Source organism: Apium graveolens, chromosome 9, assembly GCF_009905375.1.
Source record: "Apium graveolens cultivar Ventura chromosome 9, ASM990537v1, whole genome shotgun sequence".
NCBI classification, from domain to species: Eukaryota; Viridiplantae; Streptophyta; class Magnoliopsida; order Apiales; family Apiaceae; genus Apium; species Apium graveolens.
The window spans coordinates 101,243,588-101,264,598 of NC_133655.1; the positions used below are offsets into that span (position 1 = coordinate 101,243,588).

General features: G+C 37.4%; 1 protein-coding gene across 1 annotated transcript; it reads right to left on the bottom strand.

Annotated features, from left to right (window-relative positions):
* Positions 1-17,242: 17,242 nt before the first annotated feature.
* LOC141685438 (uncharacterized) lies at positions 17,243-17,749 on the bottom strand. The gene has a single exon (XM_074490538.1). The coding sequence runs from the start codon at positions 17,747-17,749 to the stop codon at positions 17,243-17,245; it is 507 nt and encodes a 168-aa protein (XP_074346639.1).
* Between the last annotated feature and the right edge of the window lie 3,262 nt (positions 17,750-21,011).

Here is a 21,011-nt window from a genome sequence, read left to right on the forward strand (position 1 = left end):
TCCGTTGAAGCACTTATCCGTTGAAGCGTTAGAGACATCCGTTGAAGCTTAGTTTCTTATCCGTTGAAGATCTTCAATATCAGTTGATACTTCTTCACTTATACAAAATTACAAGGCATGAAATATTTACAATTAGCCCTCCTACTTGTACATCCATTAGTAGTCAACATGACTGATTATCTCCTAACAACATCTAAGAATTACAGCTTGAAACCAGAGAGTGAGATGTGCTACAATACCAAACTTATTGCTAAGTAAGGCTACTCCTTCAACGGATAGCCAAGATGGTCTTATCCGTTGAGGCTACAAACACTAGATTTCTACTTAAGTGTTTTGCTGAACTTATCATCAAACTAATACACATATTCCTAACAATCTCCCCCTATTTATGTCTACTAGAAATGTAGGCATAAATTTGGGTTTAGCTTGATGATAACAAAACACTTAACAAATATATAAACTGTAACTAAGCAGAAATTCAAAAGTGCTGCAAAAGTGTATATGCTGAGATGAAATTGAAGAAATACATTGTTTCCAAGGGTGCTCCTTTAGTTTGAGCAAATTACTTTCTTTTCCTTTGATCCCTGGTCTTCTTTCCTATCCTCCTGTCATTTTCCTCCATTTGAAGTTGAAGTTGTCTGTAGAATTCAGCTTCATCTTCTTCATTGATATCTAACTTAGATTGCATATCCTTGAGAGTTTCATTACTGGCAATCTTTAGCTGATCTTCAATTCTGAAAAATCTTCTGACTCCTTTGTTGTCTCTGAACTCCATCAACCAATGAGGTGATTTGTGAATTGTAATACCTCTCTCTTGAATGAGTAAAGTTCTAGGCAAAGCATTGGGCTCCCTCCAAGTTTTCCTTATGTTGGCAATCTTGTTGAGAATCTCAGTCCTGGCAGTTCTAGTAAAGCCAGAATCCTTATGTATGGCTGAGTAGACTCTAATCAAGGTAGTGTAACCTTCATTCAGAATTCTGTGAAGAGGCCATGTTCTTTCCCCAGCTCCTTTGTATTTGAACACTAGTCTTTCTGGTAGCTGTCTGTAGGCAGCTATTCCCCTTACATCCTCCAGCTCATCCAGATAGAGTTCAATGTCTAAAAATTCTTTTATGTCACAGATGTGAACATAATCATCTTTAGAGTTTTGAGGTTTGGACTTAGGCTTCTGTGTGAATTTGATTGAGGCTTTAGAGGGTGTTGATTTGATTCTTCTTTTCTGCTTCTTTGATGATGGAGAAGAGGTTAGGAAGGTGGGCAATTTGATGGTGTCCCAATCAATTGGTTCCTCCTTGGGAATGATTTTTCACCATGAATGTTCATGAAGGGGTCAGGTACAATGGGTTCAGGAATGGAGGGTAGTGGTTTGGATATTGATTGGGTTTCTTCAGTCTTATCTACCTTCTTTCTCTTTGCATTGACCTTCTTTCTTTTCCCTTTCTGCCATTCTTCCTTACTTCTTTCCTCCATCTCAGTACCAACCATGTCCCCCATAGCTTCATCTTCACCTTTGTCTTCAATTACTTTCTGATCATCAGCCTGACTTGACTCTAGTTGTTTTTCAAGCTTTGCTTGTGCTCTTTTGTCAGCCTTTAGCTGTTTGGCTTCTTCCTTCAACCTTTTGGTTTCTTCCTTCTTGGCTATTGAGAGTTTGGGATGTCCTTGCATCACACATATGCTCTTTCCCTCTCTGAAAATAATAGCCATGTTTCTCCTTACAGCCTCATCCATGGTCTCTTTGAGATATGCAATACTTCTTCCTAAAAGCTTGTCCTCATCTGCTTTTGGAAGAGGAAAATCCACCTCTTTTAGAGGATTCTTTGTAGAGTCCTTATTGGATCTGTTGTTGGGCTTGAGAACCATAGGTTGCAGATCTTTGGAAGAAGTTTCTCCATCCTTATGCTCCCTACTGGCTTGAGTTCCATAATAATTGATTCCACTTTTGTGCTATGCTTCATAGATTGTGATTGAGAAGTTGTAGAACCAAATATTAGTTACATCTTTTCATTAATCTTCTTCCTTTGCTCTTTGACTTGCAATTCAGCTGCTGCTATCTGGATTAGATCAATGCCATCTAGCTTTCCTTTGACTTGAATTGGTGGAGAAGTTGTGATGACAGGAACTAGCACTTGTTAAATCTGAACTGTTGTAGATGGCTCTCCTTCCCCTTCCCCTTTATTCTCCCCCTTTTTGTTATCATCAAGGGTAGGGGTCAAGCCTTGTGCTTGTGCCAGCTGCATGAGGAGATTTGTTTGAGTTTGTTGATTCTGAAGAATGGTGACCATAGAGTCTTCAATTATTTGAACCCTATCTTCCAATCTGGCCAACCTCTTATCAGCATCAGAGGCCTTCCTTAGTCTCCCCAACAAATCTTGCATAGTACCATAGGGTATAACTGAATCCAATTTCTCAGCATTGTAGGATTTCAGATCAGCAATGTCCAGCTTGAGCTCATCCACACTTAGATTGTGCTGGTAATGCTGCAACTGCAAGAGATGCAGAGATTCCAGATGAGCTTGAAGAATTGCCTTGGTGCCAGCATCCTGAGTCTCCTGAATGGCTTGCTGAATTGTCATGACTTGTTTGACCAAAGTGACACCAAACTCTCCTGGTGTTGATGGTTTGGCCCATGCCCATGCAGGAAGATTAGGAACAGAACTTGGGCCTGCTACTCCCCCTATATTCATGCTCTCATTCAAAGAATTAGAGTCATCATCATTAGAATTTACTCCAAATTCTTCAGATGGCTCACCAGCTTGAGAAGGCAGCCTGTTGACAGCAGCTTTGTCTCTTAGAAGAGATTCTGAAGTGTGTACAATGTGTAGTGTCTGTTCTGCCTCCACATTGCCCTGTGCAGCCAATAATTGATAGGCTGAAACAGGGTGAGTAAACGTGTCAGCATCCAAGGAAATGTTATCAATGACAGCTTTGTAGTGTTGCTGAAATTGTCTTCCCTTATCTGCATCATCCACTTTCATTAACTCACTAGCAATGGCTGGATCCACCCTTATAGCTTCTGTACCTGCCTTTCTCTCAATTTCTCTCTTTTCTTGCATCAGGGACTCCCCCTGGCTCACACACACCCTCACACCCTCACCTTCACCTTCTAAGGTGGCACTCCTCTCACTTACTTTTGCCATGCTGGAAGAAATAGCATGCATTTGGTGACTCTCAATCTCTCCTTTTGCCTGGGAGCAACCCAGCCTCGCACTCAAAAAATCACTCCCTTCCCTCAAGCCTAAAAGTGATTGTACAGTTGCCATGTCCTCTACAGTTGGAGTTGTTTCTGTTAAGTGTGTAGAGGCCATCAACGGATAGGGAGTATCCGTTGAAGTGGAAACTGATGGTATCAACGGATAACTGCTGTTAAGCTTATCCGTTGAAGAACAACCACTTGTCAACGGATGAGAGATATTCGTTGAAGAAGGAAATGAAATAGAGATAGAAAGTGATATGATTGTTGAATCTGTGTGGATTGATTTTAAGTGAGGTGACACAGATTCTGCAACTACATCTGAAAGAATTGGCTGATGATCCAATAAATCATCTAAAAGATGATGATCACCAGGTTTTGAGTGGGGCTCCTCCCTGAGTTTTAATGAGGGAGAATCAGGAATTGATGTGAATATCATATCCACATCTAGAGAGGGTGTAGGAGAGTTTGAAGAATGGTGTGTGTCTATATTGAGAGAATGGGGCTGTGATTCCATATTTGCTGGAATCACATCAAGCTAAATTTGAGAAGGCACAGATACTGGTTGGTGTATCTGTGCTGTGTGTTCCCCTTTTGTGGAAACTAGGGTTTTGGCCTTCTTCTTCCTTGAAAAGGATTGAATTGGTGAATGTGTAGCTTCAGTGTCCCTCCCTCTTTTGTTCTGTGTCCCTGGATGGGGACTATATTCAATAGTTACATCCTTTTGGGAGGATGCAACTAGGGATGTGCTGGACTCCTTTTGAACCACTACAGTCTTTTGAGAGACTGTGGCTTGGCTGGAATGGGTACCACTCACCGCTCCCACCTTATCCTGGGGGGCTTTTTGATGTTCACCCCTCCCCTCACCACTCACACCCTGTTCACTCCCTTCAGGGTTTATGGTAGTTGTTACAACTGTTGTCTTTTGAGAAACAACAGAGGTAGGTTTCTTTGACTTGACTTTGGAGATTTCAGATTTGGTGGCTTTGGTAGGAGCCTGTTTGGACAATGACACAGGTTCCATAGCCACACTTGAAGGCAAAGAAACATTGGGGTTGGAAATAGTAGGAGTTATAGAAACATTTACCTCACTTACCTGTGGTGCATTCATGATTGGCAAGTATACCAATGTCACCTGGCTGTTGAGGTTCATTCTCAAAAGGTCTGCAAGGACCCTTTTCTCTTGTGCCCAGCATTTGAGTTTATTATTCTCATTGGATATAACCAAACCTTCAGCAACATGATTAGCCAATAACATAAAGAATCTAGCAAAGTAGATGTTATGTGGTCTATTAGCTTTGTTACCTAATCTGGAACCTAATTCTAGCATAACACAGTTGCTAAAATTAAAGTACCTATCAGAAACTAGCATATAGAGCATATTAACAAGAGATGAAGTGATAGCATCAAAATTGCTAATCTTCCCAGAGAAAACCTTAATAAAGGCATCTCCAAGAAAACTCCATTCTTTCCTAAGGCCTTTCCTTCTAATACTACCTAAACTAGTAGAATCAAAAGCATAGCCTATGGAATCTAGCATAGCAGAGACATCTTTATCAGTGTGTGGTGTCATGGCATTATTCTCAGGCAACTTAAAGCAAGATTGTAAATCATCACAATTAATGCAATAGTCCTTACCTTTGAGAGAGAAGGCAATAGTCATATCAGTGGAGTTGAACTCTGCAGTTGTCCAAATCTCCTCAATCACTTCACAGTAGATGGTTGGGGCTTCCAACATTGCATAGCTCAGTTTGCAGTTCTTGATGAAGTCCATCATCTTGTGATAATCAGAATGGGCTTCCTTCTTTTCAACCAAGACTATGAAATTATTCTTTTCATAAACAAATCCTGTTTGAGACATAATTTTGACTACTGGTGCCATCTTTGTGAGTAGAGGTTGCAGAGAAGAACTTGAGAATTGAGAGAAAAAGAGAATGATAATTACAAGAAGGCGTAAAGGGAAAATAAGAATTCAATTGGGCTTTTATACCTTCTTGAATTAAAACACAAATTAAAACAATTAAATGATACTTTTAAGTAAGTGAAAGCCGTTCAGGAATAAAAGAAACTGTAGAAATTCTGAAAACTACCGTAAATACAAATACATACAACACTGTATATCTGTATCAACGGTTGAGTAAAAGAATCAACGGCTGTGACTCACTAACGTGACACATCAACGGATAAGGTAAATAGTTATCCGTTGATGAACAACACTATTTTATCCGTTGAAGGATAAAATTACCAGAAATGTGTTTGTCTTTCAACGGATAATGAATATCCGTTGATAGAACAATTTTGGCTTTCAACGGATAGGGAATATCCGTTGATAGGATAAGTCTTGATTAAAGCCAACTATGTTCTTGCAGTAAATTCATTTTAGGCTACAAAACAGATTACATAGATGACATAGATTATGAATAGTTAAGCATACCTAACTCACTTACTAATCTTGTGAATGTTGATTCATCAAGTGGCTTGGTAAATATGTCTGCAATCTGCTTTTCACTTGGAACAAAATGAAGTTTCACTGTACCTTTCAACACATGTTCCCTAATGAAGTGGTACTTGATATCAATGTGCTTGGTTCTTGAGTGTTGCACTGGATTTTCAGTAATGGCAATGGCACTTGTGTTGTCACAAAATATTGGAATTTTGTCAACAGTTATACCATAGTCAAATAACTGATTCCTCATCCACAGTATTTGTGCACAGCAACTACCAGCTGCAATGTATTCAGCTTCAGCTGTTGATGTGGAAACAGAATTCTGCTTCTTGCTGAACCATGATACAAGCTTGTTTTTTAGAAATTGATAGGTGCCTGTTGTGCTTTTCCTGTCTAATTTGCAACCTGCATAATCTGCATCTAAGTAGCCAATTAGATCAATACCAGACTCTCTAGGGTACCAAATTCCTAGATTTGGAGTCCCTTTGAGATATCTGAAAATTCTTTTAATAGCCACTAAGTGAGATTCTTTAGGGCCAGCTTGAAATCTAGCACAGAGACATGTAGAAAACATAATATCTGGTCTACTGGCAGTTAAATATAAAAGTGAGCCAACCATTCCTCTATAACTTGTAATATCCACATACTTTTCAGCCTTGTTTAATTCAAGCTTGGTGGCAGTGGCCATGGGAGTTTTTGCAGGTGAACAATCCATTAAGTCAAACTTCTTTAAAAGATCATAAATATATTTAGTTTGACTAATGAAAATTCCACCACTAACTTGTTTAACTTGTAAACCAAGAAAGTAAGTTAGCTCTCCCATCATGCTCATTTCATATTTACTTTGCATTAATTTAGCAAACTTTTTACAAAGTTTATCATCTGTAGATCCAAATATAATATCATCTACATAAATTTGTACAAGTATCTTAGAGCCATTAACATTTCTAAAGAAGAGAGTTTTGTCAACAATACCTCTTGTGAAGTGATTATCTAGAAGGAACTTTGATAAAGTCTCATACCAGGCTCTAGGTGCTTGCTTTAGTCCATAGAGTGCTTTCAACAAATAATACACATTGTCTGGAAAATTTGGATCTTCAAAACCGGGAGGTTGGGTTACATAAACTTCTTCCTCCAATTCCCCATTTAGAAATGCACTCTTGACATCCATCTGATAGACTTTGAAATTGGCATTAGCTGCATAGGCTAGAAAGATTCTGATGGCTTCAAGTCTTGCAACTGGAGCAAATTTTTCATCAAAATCTATTCCCTCTTGTTGAGAATAGCCTTTGGCAACCAATCTGGCTTTATTCCTTATGACAATGCCATTTTCATCCATCTTGTTTCTGAATACCCATTTTGTGTCAATAGAACTCTTGTTCTTTGGCTTGGGTACCAGCTTCCATACTTTGTTCCTCTCAAATTGGTTTAGCTCCTCTTGCATTGCTAAAATCTAATCTGGATCCAATAGAGCTTCTTCCACTCTCTTAGGTTCCTCCTGTGATAGAAAGCTACTATACAGACATTCATCTTGAGTAGCCCTTCTAGTTTATACTTTTGATGTAGCATTACCAATGATCAGTTCGAAAGGGTGATTCTTGGTCCATTTCCTTTGAGGTGGTAGATTAGCCCTTAATGAGGTTGCCTCAGTATTGTCATGATGTGAGATAGAATGTTGATTTGTTGAAACTCCCCCTGAGTTGCTGATCCTTTGAAAGGAAATGGGAGTTCTATCAACTGATGAGGTGAAGTGATTATCCGTTGACAGACTGTGATCAACGGATGCTTCGTTATGAACTTCAACGGATGATGCACTTTGTCTTTCAACGGATGCTGCATTGCTTCTTTCAACGGAAGCTGAATTTTGACTTTCAACGGATGCAACATTCTGTGCATTATCCAAAGACAGACTCTGGTTTCTTCTTGAGATGTCTTCTTCATCATTCTCATCTTCACTATCATCACAATATATCTCAATATTTTCAAATTTGAGTCCTTCATGATGTCCCTCATCTGTTAGTCCATTAATCTTTTTATCATCAAACACAACATGTACAGATTCCATGACAATGTTGGTTCTTAGATTGTAGACCCTATAAGATTTTCCAGCAGAATAACCAACAAATATTCCTTCATCAGCCTTTGCATCAAACTTTCCTTTGTGATCAGATTGATTCCTTAAGATGTAACATTTGCAACCAAAGACATGTAGAAAGTTTAAAGTTGGTTTTCTTCTCTTGAATAATTGATAGGGAGTCATGCATTTTGCTTGATTGATTAGAGAAATATTCTGAGTGTAACATGCACAGTTAACAGCCTCAGCCCAAAAATAAGTTGGGAGCTTTGACTCCTCAAGCATTGTCCTTGCAGCTTCAATTAGTGATCTGTTCTTCCTTTCCACCACACCATTTTGTTGTGGAGTTCTTGGAGCTGAGAACTCATGCATGATCCCATTTACTCCACAGAACATCTTCATGGTTGAATTCTTGAACTCAGTTCCATTGTCACTCCTAATATTCCTTACTTTGAAATCAGGATGATTGTTGACTTGCTTGATATGATTGATGATGATTTCACTAGCTTCATCCTTTGATCCAAGAAAATAAACCCATGAAAACTTTGAGAAATCATCTACAATCACTAGGCAGTATCTTTTCCTTGAAATTGATAATACATTGACTGGTCCAAAGAGATCCATGTGTAGAAGTTGCAGTGGTTCATCAATTGCAGATTCAAGCTTCTTACTGAATGATACTTTCTTTTGCTTTCCTTTCTGACAAGCATCACACAGTCCATCCCTTGTGAATTCCACTAGAGGCATTCCTCTAACTAAGTCCTTTTTGACCAGATCATTCATTGTCTTGAAATTCAAATGGGACAGCTTCTTATGCTATAGCCAACTTTCAACTGGACTTGCTTTGCTGAGAAGACAAGTAATGGATTCTGCATCTGTAGAGTTGAAATCAGCTAAGTACACATTTCCTTTTCTAACTCCAGTTAGAACCACTTTATTGTCCTTTTTACTTGTGACAATACAGGCTTCAGAATTGAAGGAAACAGTATTCCCTCTGTCACATAGTTGACTGATGCTCAATAAATTGTGTTTGAGACTATCAACCAATGCAAATTCATCAATGATGACATTTTCTTTTGAAATCAAGCCATATCCCATAGTGAATCCTTTGCTGTCATCTCCAAAGGTTATGCTAGGGCCAGCTCTCTCCTTAAATTCTGTGAGCAGGGTGAAATCTCCTGTCATGTGTCTTGAACAACCACTGTCCAAGTACCATAGATTCCTTCTTTGTCCCTGCACACAACAAAATCAATCAAGTTGATTTTGGTACCCAAGTTTCCTTGGGTCCAGCCTTGTTAGTCTTTTTCCTAGACTTCATTCCTCCTGCATCTTTTGACTTAGGTAACTTTGGGTCAACCTTGGTCTCAGATGTGGTTGGTTGAAGTGTAGGGTTAGTCACGGAATCATTTAACATATTTGATTGAATTTGATAAGGCATAGGTTGTGCAAACATGTTATTTCATATAGGCATATTGTATGGCATTTGAGGCATACTAAATGCAGTAAAGTAAGGATTGTTAAAGTATGGCATGTTTGCAAAATATGCATGGGGATTCTGGTGAGACATAACAGGCATAGCATGCAGAGGTGACATAGACATGTTAGGCATGGAGGGATTTGAAGGCATGGGAGCATTTTTAACAGATTTACAATTATCAGATAGGTGATTAACACTTTTACAATGTACACAGCTTTTTCTAGGAGCATACCTATCAGGTGTGTAATTGTTATGTTTATTAATCCCTACCTTCCCATTTCTTTTAGATTTTCTTTTAGTTTCCTTCTTATCCTCAACCAACTTAAGCCTATCTTTCAACTGATCTAAAGTCATGTGTCCTATATTCACCTTACTGGCATCTCTGGATGTACTAGCTCCTTCTCTGACAAAGTTCTTGAGAGTTGAATCATTCTTTTTATTTTTAAAAGAACTTGCCTGTTTTAATTGATGAGCCTTCAACGGATGCTCCTTTTCTTCCTTCAACGGATAACTTTCATCATCCGTTGATTCCACATCCGTTGACAATCCATCAATTAATTCTAAATTCTTTTTGTTTTTCTTCCAGGCATCCTCACAGAATGATTCAATTCCCTGAACCTTGGAAATTTGAACACCAACATCCCTAGATGTTTTCCAGGCCTTGATTAGCTCTTGCTCACTTTCTAACTGTTTAGAAAGAATTTCTACTTTCTTAACAGCTTCTTCTAGTTCACTCTCGACAGTCAAGCATTTAAGTTTAATCTTTTCAAGCTCAATTACCTGACTCTCTAACACAGCATTCCTATCACTTAAAAACACATTATTTTCTTTGATCCTAGTGTTTTCTTTAGCTAGTGATTTAAGAGAAACACGCAAATGATATAATTCATTGGACATATCATTTATGGCTTCATTGCATTCATGTTTAGAAAGCTGAGAGAGATCAGTAGTAATTACCTAGTTGCTTGATGAACTAGTTTCATTTTCATCAGAATTAGCCATCAGGGCTAGGTTGACATATTCCACATCATCATCTTCATTTACCCCATCTGCTGCCCAATCATCTTGAGTGAGAAAAGCTCTTTCCTTTTGTTTGAGCAAATAAAAATACTTCCTTTTGTAATCAACTTGCTCAAATTTCTTTTTCTCAGAATTTGGCTTCCTACACTCACTTGCAAAGTGTCCACTAATGCCACAGTTGTAACATTTGAACTTTGATTTGTCCACCATGTTTTTGTTTGGCTTAGTGAACTTTGTGTTTTTCCTGAACTTTGTGTTTTTCCTGAACTTCATCTTTGCAAACCTCCTGGACAGAAAGGCCAGATGTTCATCAATATCATCAGATTCATCCTGACTGGAATTGTCTTCATCCTCAGCAACTTGCTCTTTACCATTGCTTGATTCTGATTTGCTTGTGCCAATTTTGAGACTTGGCATTGTCTTTTCCTCATTTCTGGCTTTAACTTTTTCACTGTCAGCTACAAGTGCAACTGATCCTCCTTTTCTCTTTCCCTTTTCCAACAGCTCATCTTGCTCCATCTCAAGTTCATAAGTCTTCAAAATTCCATATAATCTTTCAAGTGTGAAGTCCTTATAATCTTGAGAATTTCTTAGAGAAACAGTCATAGGCTTCCATTCCTTTGGTAGAGACCTTAGAAATTTTAGATTGGAGTCCTTGACTTGGTACATTCTCCCATACAGCTTTAATCCATTCAATAGTTTCTGAAATCTGTTGAATGTATCATTCAATGATTCTCCTCCTTCAAAGTGGAAATATTCATATTGTTGAATGAGAAGCTGCATTTTGTTTTCTCTAACTTGCTCCGTGCCTTCACAGATAAGCTGCACAGTATCCCAAATTTCCTTAGCAGTTTGGCTATTGATGACATTGTCAAACATATCTTGATCCAGGCCATTAAACAAAATGTTCATGGCTTTCTTGTCCTTGTGGACCTCTTCAATATCTTCAACAGTCCATTCTGCCTTTGGCTTGGGAATAGACTGTCCAACAGCAACTGTAGCAGTAGCAGCTGTGGCCACCTTGTGTGGGATGTGAGGACCATTCTCAATGCAGTTGATGTAGCTTTCATCTTGAGAGAGAAGATGTAAATGCATCTTCACCTTCCAGTGATGATAGTTATCTCTTTCCAGGATTGGAATCTTTATACCAATATCCTTCTTACTCATGATGTTAGCAGAATAGATCTTTAAACTCTCTGTATGTTAAGAGCTTGCTCTGATACCAATTGTTATTCCCAATGGACTAACAATGAGATTTACAGAAGGGGGGTTGAATGTAAATCTCAAAACTTTTTCAAGTTTTGAGCAATTTGTAAGACTAAGTGTTTGAGTGATCAAATGTGTGTGAATTGCTTGGAGCTGATGCAGATAGATATATATTTAAACACAAATGAAATGAACACAAAGAACTTAAAAACTAATCTGGTGGATTTGTTGTTCCACCAGAGATGTGTTATTTCAGAAAATCTGTGATTCAAAATTAAATCACAGCTGCTTCCTAGTACAAACTAGATGATTTTCTCTCTTGATATTTCTAAACAGCTCAGGGAAAATTCATATCTAATTACTAGCTACTACTTGGTTTTTATATCCCAAGTTTACAAGTGAAGACAAAGATAAAGTACAATAAGACAATAGTTCTCCACTTGTTTCTGTTCCATTTTTATCCAGTGTAATATGGAATTGTCTGTTGACTTTCCATTTTGAACCAGACTAAAAATGGCTACTTTTTCTGCTGTTCCTGAAATAGGCTACCACATCTCTGTCAATCCATGTGCCTCTGTCAGCTTTGTTAACTGTCACTATCAACTGCTATGAGACTGAGCATCCGTTGAAGCTTTCATCCGTTGATGGCTTTATCCGTTGATGCTCTAGCAGTGCATCCGTTGAAGCTTTCATCCATTGATGGCTTTATCCGTTGATGCTCTAGCAGTTGAAGCTTTATCCGTTGAAGCACTTATCCGTTGAAGCATTAGAGACATCCGTTGAAGCTTAGTTTCTTATCCGTTGAAGATCTTCAATATCAGTTGATACTTCTTCACTTATACAAAATTACAAGGCATGAAATATTTACAATTAGCCCTCCTACTTGTACATCCATTAGTAGTCAACATGACTGATTATCTCCTAACAACATCTAAGAATTACAGCTTGAAACCAGAGAGTGAGATGTGCTACAATACCAAACTTATTGCTAAGTAAGGCTACTCCTTCAACGGATAGCCAAGATGGTCTTATCCGTTGAGGCTACAAACACTAGATTTTTAGTTAAGTGTTTTGCTGAACTTATCATCAAACTAATACACATATTCCTAACATATTCTACCTTGGTTAGAGTCTACTCAGCTATAAAAAGGGATTCTGGCTTTACCAGGACTGCCAAAACTGATATTCTCAACAAGATTGCCAGCATAAGGAAAACTTGGTGGGAGCCCAATGCCTTGCGTAGAACATTACTCATCCCAGAGAGAGGAATTACAGTTCATAAATCACCTCATTGGTTGATGGAGTTCGGAGACAATAAAGGAGTCAGAAGATTTTTCAGACATTGGTTGATCAGCTCAAGATTGCCAGTAATGAAACTCTCAAGGATATGCAATCTAAGTTGGAAATCAATGAAGAAGATGAAGCTGAATTCTATAGACAACTCCAACTCCAAATAGAGGAGAATGACAGGAGGCTAGGGAAGAAAACAAGGGATCAAAGGAAAAGAAATTAATCTACTCAGGCTAAAGGAGCACCCTTGGAAATAATGTAATTCTTCAATTTTATCTCAGTATACACATTTTTGCAGCACTTTTGAATTTCTACTTTATTTCAGTTCATATGTTTGATAAGTGTTTTGTTATCATCAAGTTAAACCCAACTTTATGCCTACAGTTCTAGTAGACATAAATAGGGGGAGATTGTTAGGAATATGTGAATTAGGTTGATGATAAGTTAAACAAAACACTTAAGTAGAAATCTAGTGTTTGTAGCCTCAACGGATAAGACCATTTTGGCTATCCATTGAAGGAGTAGCTTTACTTAGAAATAAGTTTAGTATTGTAGCATATTTCATTCTCTGTATTTAAGTTGTAATTCTTAGATGTTGTGGGAAATTATCAGTCATGTTGCCTACTAGTGGATATGCAAATAGGAGGGCTAATTGTAAATATTTCATGCCTTATAATTCTGTATAAGTGAAGTAGTATCAACTGATATTAAAGGCCTTCGACGGATGAGAAACAAAGCTTCAACTGATGTCTCTAAAGCTTCAACGGATAACATCCATCAACGGATGAGTGCTTCAACGGATAAGGTTTTAACTGCTAATGCATCAACGGATAAAGCTTCAACGGATAAAGTCATCAACGGATGAAAGCTTCAACGGATGCAACGGATGCTTAGTTCAATAGCAGTTGATAGTGACAATTCATAAGCTGACAGAGGCACATGGGTTGACAGAGACAAATTGGAATGTGGCAGCCTCTAGGAGGAATCAAGAAAATACAGCATTTCCATTCTGGTGCAAACTAGGAAGTATTCAAAGATTCACAGCTAAACCTAAATTGCATTGGATAGAGAAATGAAGAAGAAACATGTGAAGAATCTTTTAATTGTATTTTACAGTTTTGTCTTCACTTGTAAACTTGGTGATATATAAACCAAGTAGCAGCTAGTAATTAGAGGGTGAATTTTCCAGTGCTGTTTAGAAAAATCCAGAGAGAAAATCATCTAGTTTGTACTAGGACGCAACTGTGATTTAATTCTTTGAATCACAGAGTTTCTGAAATAACACATCTCTGGTGGAACAACAAATCCACCAGAATTTTTTTTAAGTTCTTTGTGTTCTTTACATTTGTGTTTGAATATATATATCTGTCTGTATTAGCTTCAAGCAATTCACACACATTTGTTCATTGAAACACTTAGCCTTAGAAACTGCTCATAACTTGAAAAAGTTTTGAGATATACATTCAACCCCCCTTCTATAAATCTCATTGTTAGTCCACTGGGAATAACAGTTATAGAGGTAAGTTGAGAGTTCACTTGCTTGGGCTACGATTAGTGAGTACTTGAATTGAATCGTCTATGAGCTCCTTTCCTGGCCTCCTACTTGAACCTAGAATAAATAGTATCCTCATTACAACTCTTGTTAACTACCCTTTCTCGTATACTATAAATACATATATATACAACATACACATATATATACTCTTAATTTCTGCTAAATACAAGTAATATATGCATCACATAACCCACATAACACATAGCAAGAAATGGCATGGCAATTTTATCACTTAATTAATAATGCACCTCTAGACTCTATTTACGAACTTTGTCACTTAAGCAATTAATCACATAACATATAATTATCATGACCAATACTCCTAATCCTCCTTAACAGACCTCAACTCAACCTAAATTTAGTAAGGCACACTTATGCCTCACCTTAAATGACTCACAAATGCAATGCATACTACTAAACTTTACCAAATGCACACCTTGGCACCAATTGTGTGCCTTGCCAACAATACAAATTTCTATCTTGGGCCTATGCTATATTATGACTCCTATGACTTATTATGAATTTAATATAACTTTAACAATTGGTTTGACATCAAGACCTCACTTAAAAGACACACACATGCAATGCACCTCTCTAAAGCTTCTAAAGGCAACTCTAATGGTGACTCTCGGATGTTTTGGTTGAAATAAGGAATCTCCACCTTGGGCCTTCACTCCAAACCAACTCTCAAAGTTTATTATGACTCTAAACTGACTCTCAAAGGTGGAATGACTTAAAGGCCTCACTCAGGCCTTCCTAGGCCTCAAGTGGAAGTTGACACAAAACTGCCTTCCCTGATTTCCAAATTGCCTTGATTTTACCAACTTAAAACTCACTTATTTAGTTCAATTATTGGTTTAATGACTTTTTAAGCTTCCTAAGACTTCATTACATCTATTTAGACCAAGTCCCCATGAATGCCTAACCTATGACATAATGAAATCAACCAAAAGTCAAGTTTACCCAAATCTGCCCTATTTTGAGTTGCTCTCGGGTTTGTGAGTGTGTGCCTAACGAAATGCAAGATTTTATGCAATATAAAGCTACTGGACTCAAGTATGAACCAAGTACCAACACCCTTGATCTCAGGCCTATCAAGACCATGCTAAAACTCACATATAGTGACCTAAACTTCTAGTACAAAAATCTGCCCAACTAAGATCAATGCGACTCCTACCACCTTAACTCCCTTTACTACAACAAAACCAAATAACATTAAAAAAACAACCAAGGAAATTCATAACATACACTAATACCTACTGACTATCAACATATAAGGCTCATTTTAAATTTTATTTAGCATGAAGATCTATTATAAAAATAAGTAAGGTAACACATCACAAGACAAGCCATCACTTAACATTTTTAAGCAAGAATTCGAAGTATGCATGCATCTAACTTCATGACACCTACTGACCTTAAGCTCATTTCATCATATTTAACTTAAACTAACATTTTATCAAAGAGATAATAGCATGCAACTCACAAAAATAAAGTATCAAGAGGTTAAAAGATCAACTATAATAGTAACATCATGTCCTCGAGTTTTTAAGAAAAATTCGAACTATAACCCCAAAATAATCACTTGATATCTACTGAATATAATCACTTATCATCTTGGAATACTTTATCTAGCATTTTATAACCAAAAACCACAGCATGCATCTCATACAAGTCAAACACAAAATCAACAAGTATAGTCTCTACTTAGAAAATCATTTGTAAATCAACATGCAAGTACTATATCTAACATGCAAGTGCTAAAATCAACATGCAAGTACTAAAATTAAGGTATCTTGATGGAAAAATAGCATGCAAGGGTTTAATCTTAACAAAACAAAATTTATAAGGAGTAAGACTTTAAAAATCAATATGCATGGTCATTTTTCATAAAAACTTCCCAAAATCAACACTTTACATTCGGCTCCTAAGAAATCATTGCCAAATGTTTATGAATAATGAGTATGACTTGGTAAAATAGAAGTGTAACACCTCCCCAAAATCATATCTTATTTATTCTATAAGCCACCATGGTTGCAACCTTAAGTTCGTAAGAACCAAGGTCTCAACCTCGGCTTCTTCAACATGCAAGCATAAAACTCACCTCAAAATGATGCTACTCCACTAAATGATGAAGTTTTTGGCTTGACTAACTTGAAAAGTGAAAGAAGATGAAGAATAATGAAGAAAATGGCAAGAATGGGGTGGGTATGGGCTTTGGCTGAGAGGGAGTAAAGAGAGGAGAGGAGAGGGTGTTTGAGTGGGTGTGTTGATGAAAATGTGGGCACTCACTTGGTTTTTGTCTCTTTAATTTGACTAGAAAGGTAGTGTAATGAGGAATGTACAATAATGTCCTTCTTGCTAATAGTGAAAAATGCATGCAATGTTAAAGAGGTAATCTTGCAAGTTAGTGGGGTTGGAATGGACAATACTAGCCTTTGACTCTCTTATAAGCTTAAATGCATGCAAGGGTATACTAGTAATTCAATAATTAATAAAAGTATGATTAAAAAGAATGAATTTTAGTAAATAAAATATAGCTTCATAAATCACAAAATTAATACCATAAATACTATAAAATTTTAGAAGTTTTATAAAAGTGTTTTCAAAAATTTTGAACAAGAATATATTTTATAAGAATTTTCCTAAGGTCAATAATCTATTAAACCATAATAAATATTCTAAGCCACATAAGAAAATGCAAATAATTTGATTCTAAGCCGAATAATAATCTATCCCTTAATCGCAACTACAACAACTCATATATTATTTACTCACGTAACGAAATTAGTTTACGTACGCTAAATTATATGCTTAAATAACCTAGCGATATTCGGAATGCCATACAACGAAGAGTATATACGAACACATTGGATTCACACAAAAATCTTATAGCACAAAACAGATTATCATATTACATTCATATCAAATATTCATAGGCGTTACAACCTTCCCCTCTTAAAGGATCCTGTCCCCAGAATCTAAGCAAACAAATGAAGATACTTACATAACATATCAATTTCTAATTCCCATGTCGACTCTTCAACCTTGGGATTCCTCCACAAAACTTTTACTAAAGCAACTAACACTTTATCTTTTCTATCTAGAATGCTAACCGGCTGCTCGAAATAAGACAAATCTGGCTCAATCTCTAATGGTTCATTCTCTATGATATATTTGGCTTCGGGGTTGAACTTTTTTAGCAATGATACATGAAAAATATTGTGAAAGTGCTGTATTTGAGGCGGTAAGGCCAACTCATACGCCACTTTTCCGACTTTACCCAAAATCTCAGAAGGTCCGACAAATCTTGGACTTAACTTTCCTTTCTTGCCAAATATAACTATTCCTTTCCAGGGCGACACTTTCAACATAACCGTTTCTTCTATTTTACATGCTACGTCCATTCTGTGTGGATCATCATACTTTCGTTGTCTATCCAGAGCCGCGATCAATCGATTTCGAATCAAGTCTACCGCTTCTTTCATTTGTTGAATCAGTTCGTGGCCAATTACCTTTCGCTCTCCAACTTCATCCCAATATTAAGGTGATCTACACTTCCTTCCATAAAGAGCTTTGTACGGGGGCATTCCAATACTGGCATGAAAGCTATTGTTATACGAAAACTCTACAAGGGGCAAATGTTCATCCCAAGTTCCTTTAAAGTCCAAAGCAAAAGATCTCAGCATGTCTTCTATGGTCTGAATCGTGCACTCACTTTGTCCATCTGTCTGTGGGTGATAGGTAGTGCTCATCTTGATTTGAGTTCCCAAATGTTCTTGAATTTGCTTCCAAAATCTGAAGTTGAATGAGGGTCTCTATCCGACACAATAGATACTGGAACTTCATGGTGAGTAACAATTTCCTTTAAATACATATGAATCAGCTTGTCCATTGAGAATCTCTCGTTGATCGGTAGAAAATGAGCCAACTTAATCAATCGATCAACTATTACCCATATAGAGCCGTGATTAGAATTTATCCTTGGTAATCCAACTATGAAGTCCATCCTAATGTGCTCCCACTTCCATTCAGGTATCTCTAAGAGTTGAATTAGTCCACTCAGTTTATGATGTTTGGCTTTTACCCTTTGGCAAGTGTAACATCTACTAATCCATTGAGCAATCTCTTTCTTCATATCCGGCCACCAAAAGTTCTATTTTAAATCTTGGTACATTTTTGTGCTTCCTGGGTGAATAGAAAATTCTGAGTTATGAGCATCCTTCAAAATCTCATTCTTCAATTCTTCCACATTCGGTCTCCAAATCCTTGATGAGAATCTTAGAATTCCTTGATTGTCTTTTTGGGTGCAAATCTCTTCTCTAGTCAACTCATTCATGCTTTGATTCATCACTCCTTCTTGGCACTTCTTAATCTTTTGTAATAATTCTGGTTGAAAATTCATTGTATGAATCATGTCTGTAGGTGCACTTAGAGCTCGAATCTCAATTCCCATTTTCTCAAATTCCTTCGATAACTTTTGGGCCAAAATCAACATATTCAATCTCTCCTTGCGACTTAAAGCATCCGCTACTACTTTCGTTTTCCCAGAATGATAATTGATCGTGCAATCATAGTCCTTAATCACCTCCAACCATCTTCGTTGCCTCATGTTTAATTCCTATTGAGTAAAAATGTACTTCAGGTTCTTGTGATCCGTATATATCTCGCATTTTTCTCCATATAGGTATTGTCTCCATACCTTCAAAGCAAATACAATTACAGCCAGTTCCAAGTCATGAGTTGGGTACCTTTACTCGTGAGGCTTAAGTTGTCTTGATGCTAACGCTATCACCTTCCCATGTTGCATTAAAACACAACCCAATCCTTTGTGTGACGCATCGCTGAATATTACAAAGTCTCCTTGATTATCTGGCAGGGATAATACTGGAGAGGTGACTAATTTCTGCTTCAATTCTTGAAAACTATTTTCATAACTCTCCGTTCATTCAAACTTCTCGTTCTTTCGGGTCAATTTTTTCAATGGTACTGCAATCTTTGAGAAATCCTTCACAAATCTTCGATAATATCCGGCCAATCCCATGAAACTTCTAACTTCAGTCGGGGTCTTTAGCCTTTCCCAATTCATTACAGCTTCTATCTTCACGGGATCAACTCGAATACCTTCACTTCCGATAATATGCCCTAGAAATTGAACTTCTCGTAGCCAGAATTCACACTTCATAAACTTAGCATATAACTTCTCCTTTCTTAGAGTCACCAAAGCTATTCTCAGATGTTCAACATGTTCTTCCCCGGTCTTTGAGTATATTAGAATGTCGTTGATGAACACAATGACAAACTTTTCCAAATACTCCTTGAATACTCGGTTCATCAGATCCATAAAGGCGGCTGGCACATTTCTCAATCCGAATGCCATAACTAGAAACTCGTAATGTCCGTATCTGGTACTAAAAGCATTCTTTGGTACGTCTTCCGGCTTAATCTTCAACTGATAATATCCTGATCGTAAGTCAATATTCGAGAAGTAAGATGCTCCCTTAAGTTGATCATACAAATCATCAATACGAGGTAAAGGGTACCTATTCTTAATTATCAATTTGTTCAACTCTCTATAGTCGATGCACAGTCTCATATTTCCATCTTTCTTTTTCACAAACAGAACTGGAGCACCCTACAGGGATACACTCGGCCTTATAACTCCTTTATCCAATAACTCTTGTAGTTGCTTGGCTAATTCCTTCATTTCTGCTGGTGCCATACAATAAGGTGCCTTCGATACAGGTTCCAAGCCGGGCGCTAAGTCGATAGAAAACTCAATTTGACGATCTGGCGGCAATCCAAGAAATTCATCCGGAAATACATCTGGAAATTCGCTAACTGTCGGGATACTTTCTATATTCGGCGTTTCCTTAGATTTATCGATTACATGAGCCAAATACCCTTCACATCCTTGTCTTAAAAGCTTTTTCGCTTGAATCATCGTAAAAAATGTTTTAACTTATTTCTGTCCTTTAAACTCTACCTTCTTTCCTTGGGGGACTTAAGAATCACTTTCTTCTTCTTACAATCTATTATGAGCACCATGCTCTGCTACCCAACACATTAATAATATAACGTCAAATTCTCTTAGTCGAAAAGGTATAAGGGAAGCAGGGAAATTATAGCATAAAATCTCTACCTTATACCGGGGGGAAATACTTTTAACATATACTTGTTCTTTATTAGCCACAATGATAGATAGATGCTCAACTAACAGTTCAATTTTAGAATTTAACTTGCCAATAAAAGATTCAGATAAAAAGATCTAGTAGCTCCGGAATCAAATAGCACTTTAGCATTGACGTTATTGATAGAAAGCGTACCTGCCATAACTTCAGAACTCTAAACAGCATCCTTAATATTCATGTTGAATGTCCGGGCCTGAGCAGGATAGAAAGGAGGAAACACTGGAGTTGCAGATTCAGAAGGTTGATTTGAAGGTTGTTGAAGAATTGGAACATAACATGTCATTTCTTGATTGTAAGGGGCGGCCGTCAATTGCATCAACTTGCTATTTCCGGGGGTCTTGCAATCCCTAGACAGGTGACTGATCTTTCCACACTTCAAGCATGTAACAGGAGGCTTCGGGTTTCGGCATTCATTCGCATAATTACCTTTCGAATTGCACTTGTAACAAACGATGTCGGCCTTATTGCAGTTACCCACGTGTCTCTTGATGCAGAACTTACACTCCGGATTTTCTTGCTGGGATCTTTGTCCACTTGGCCCTTGAATCCTATTCTTCTT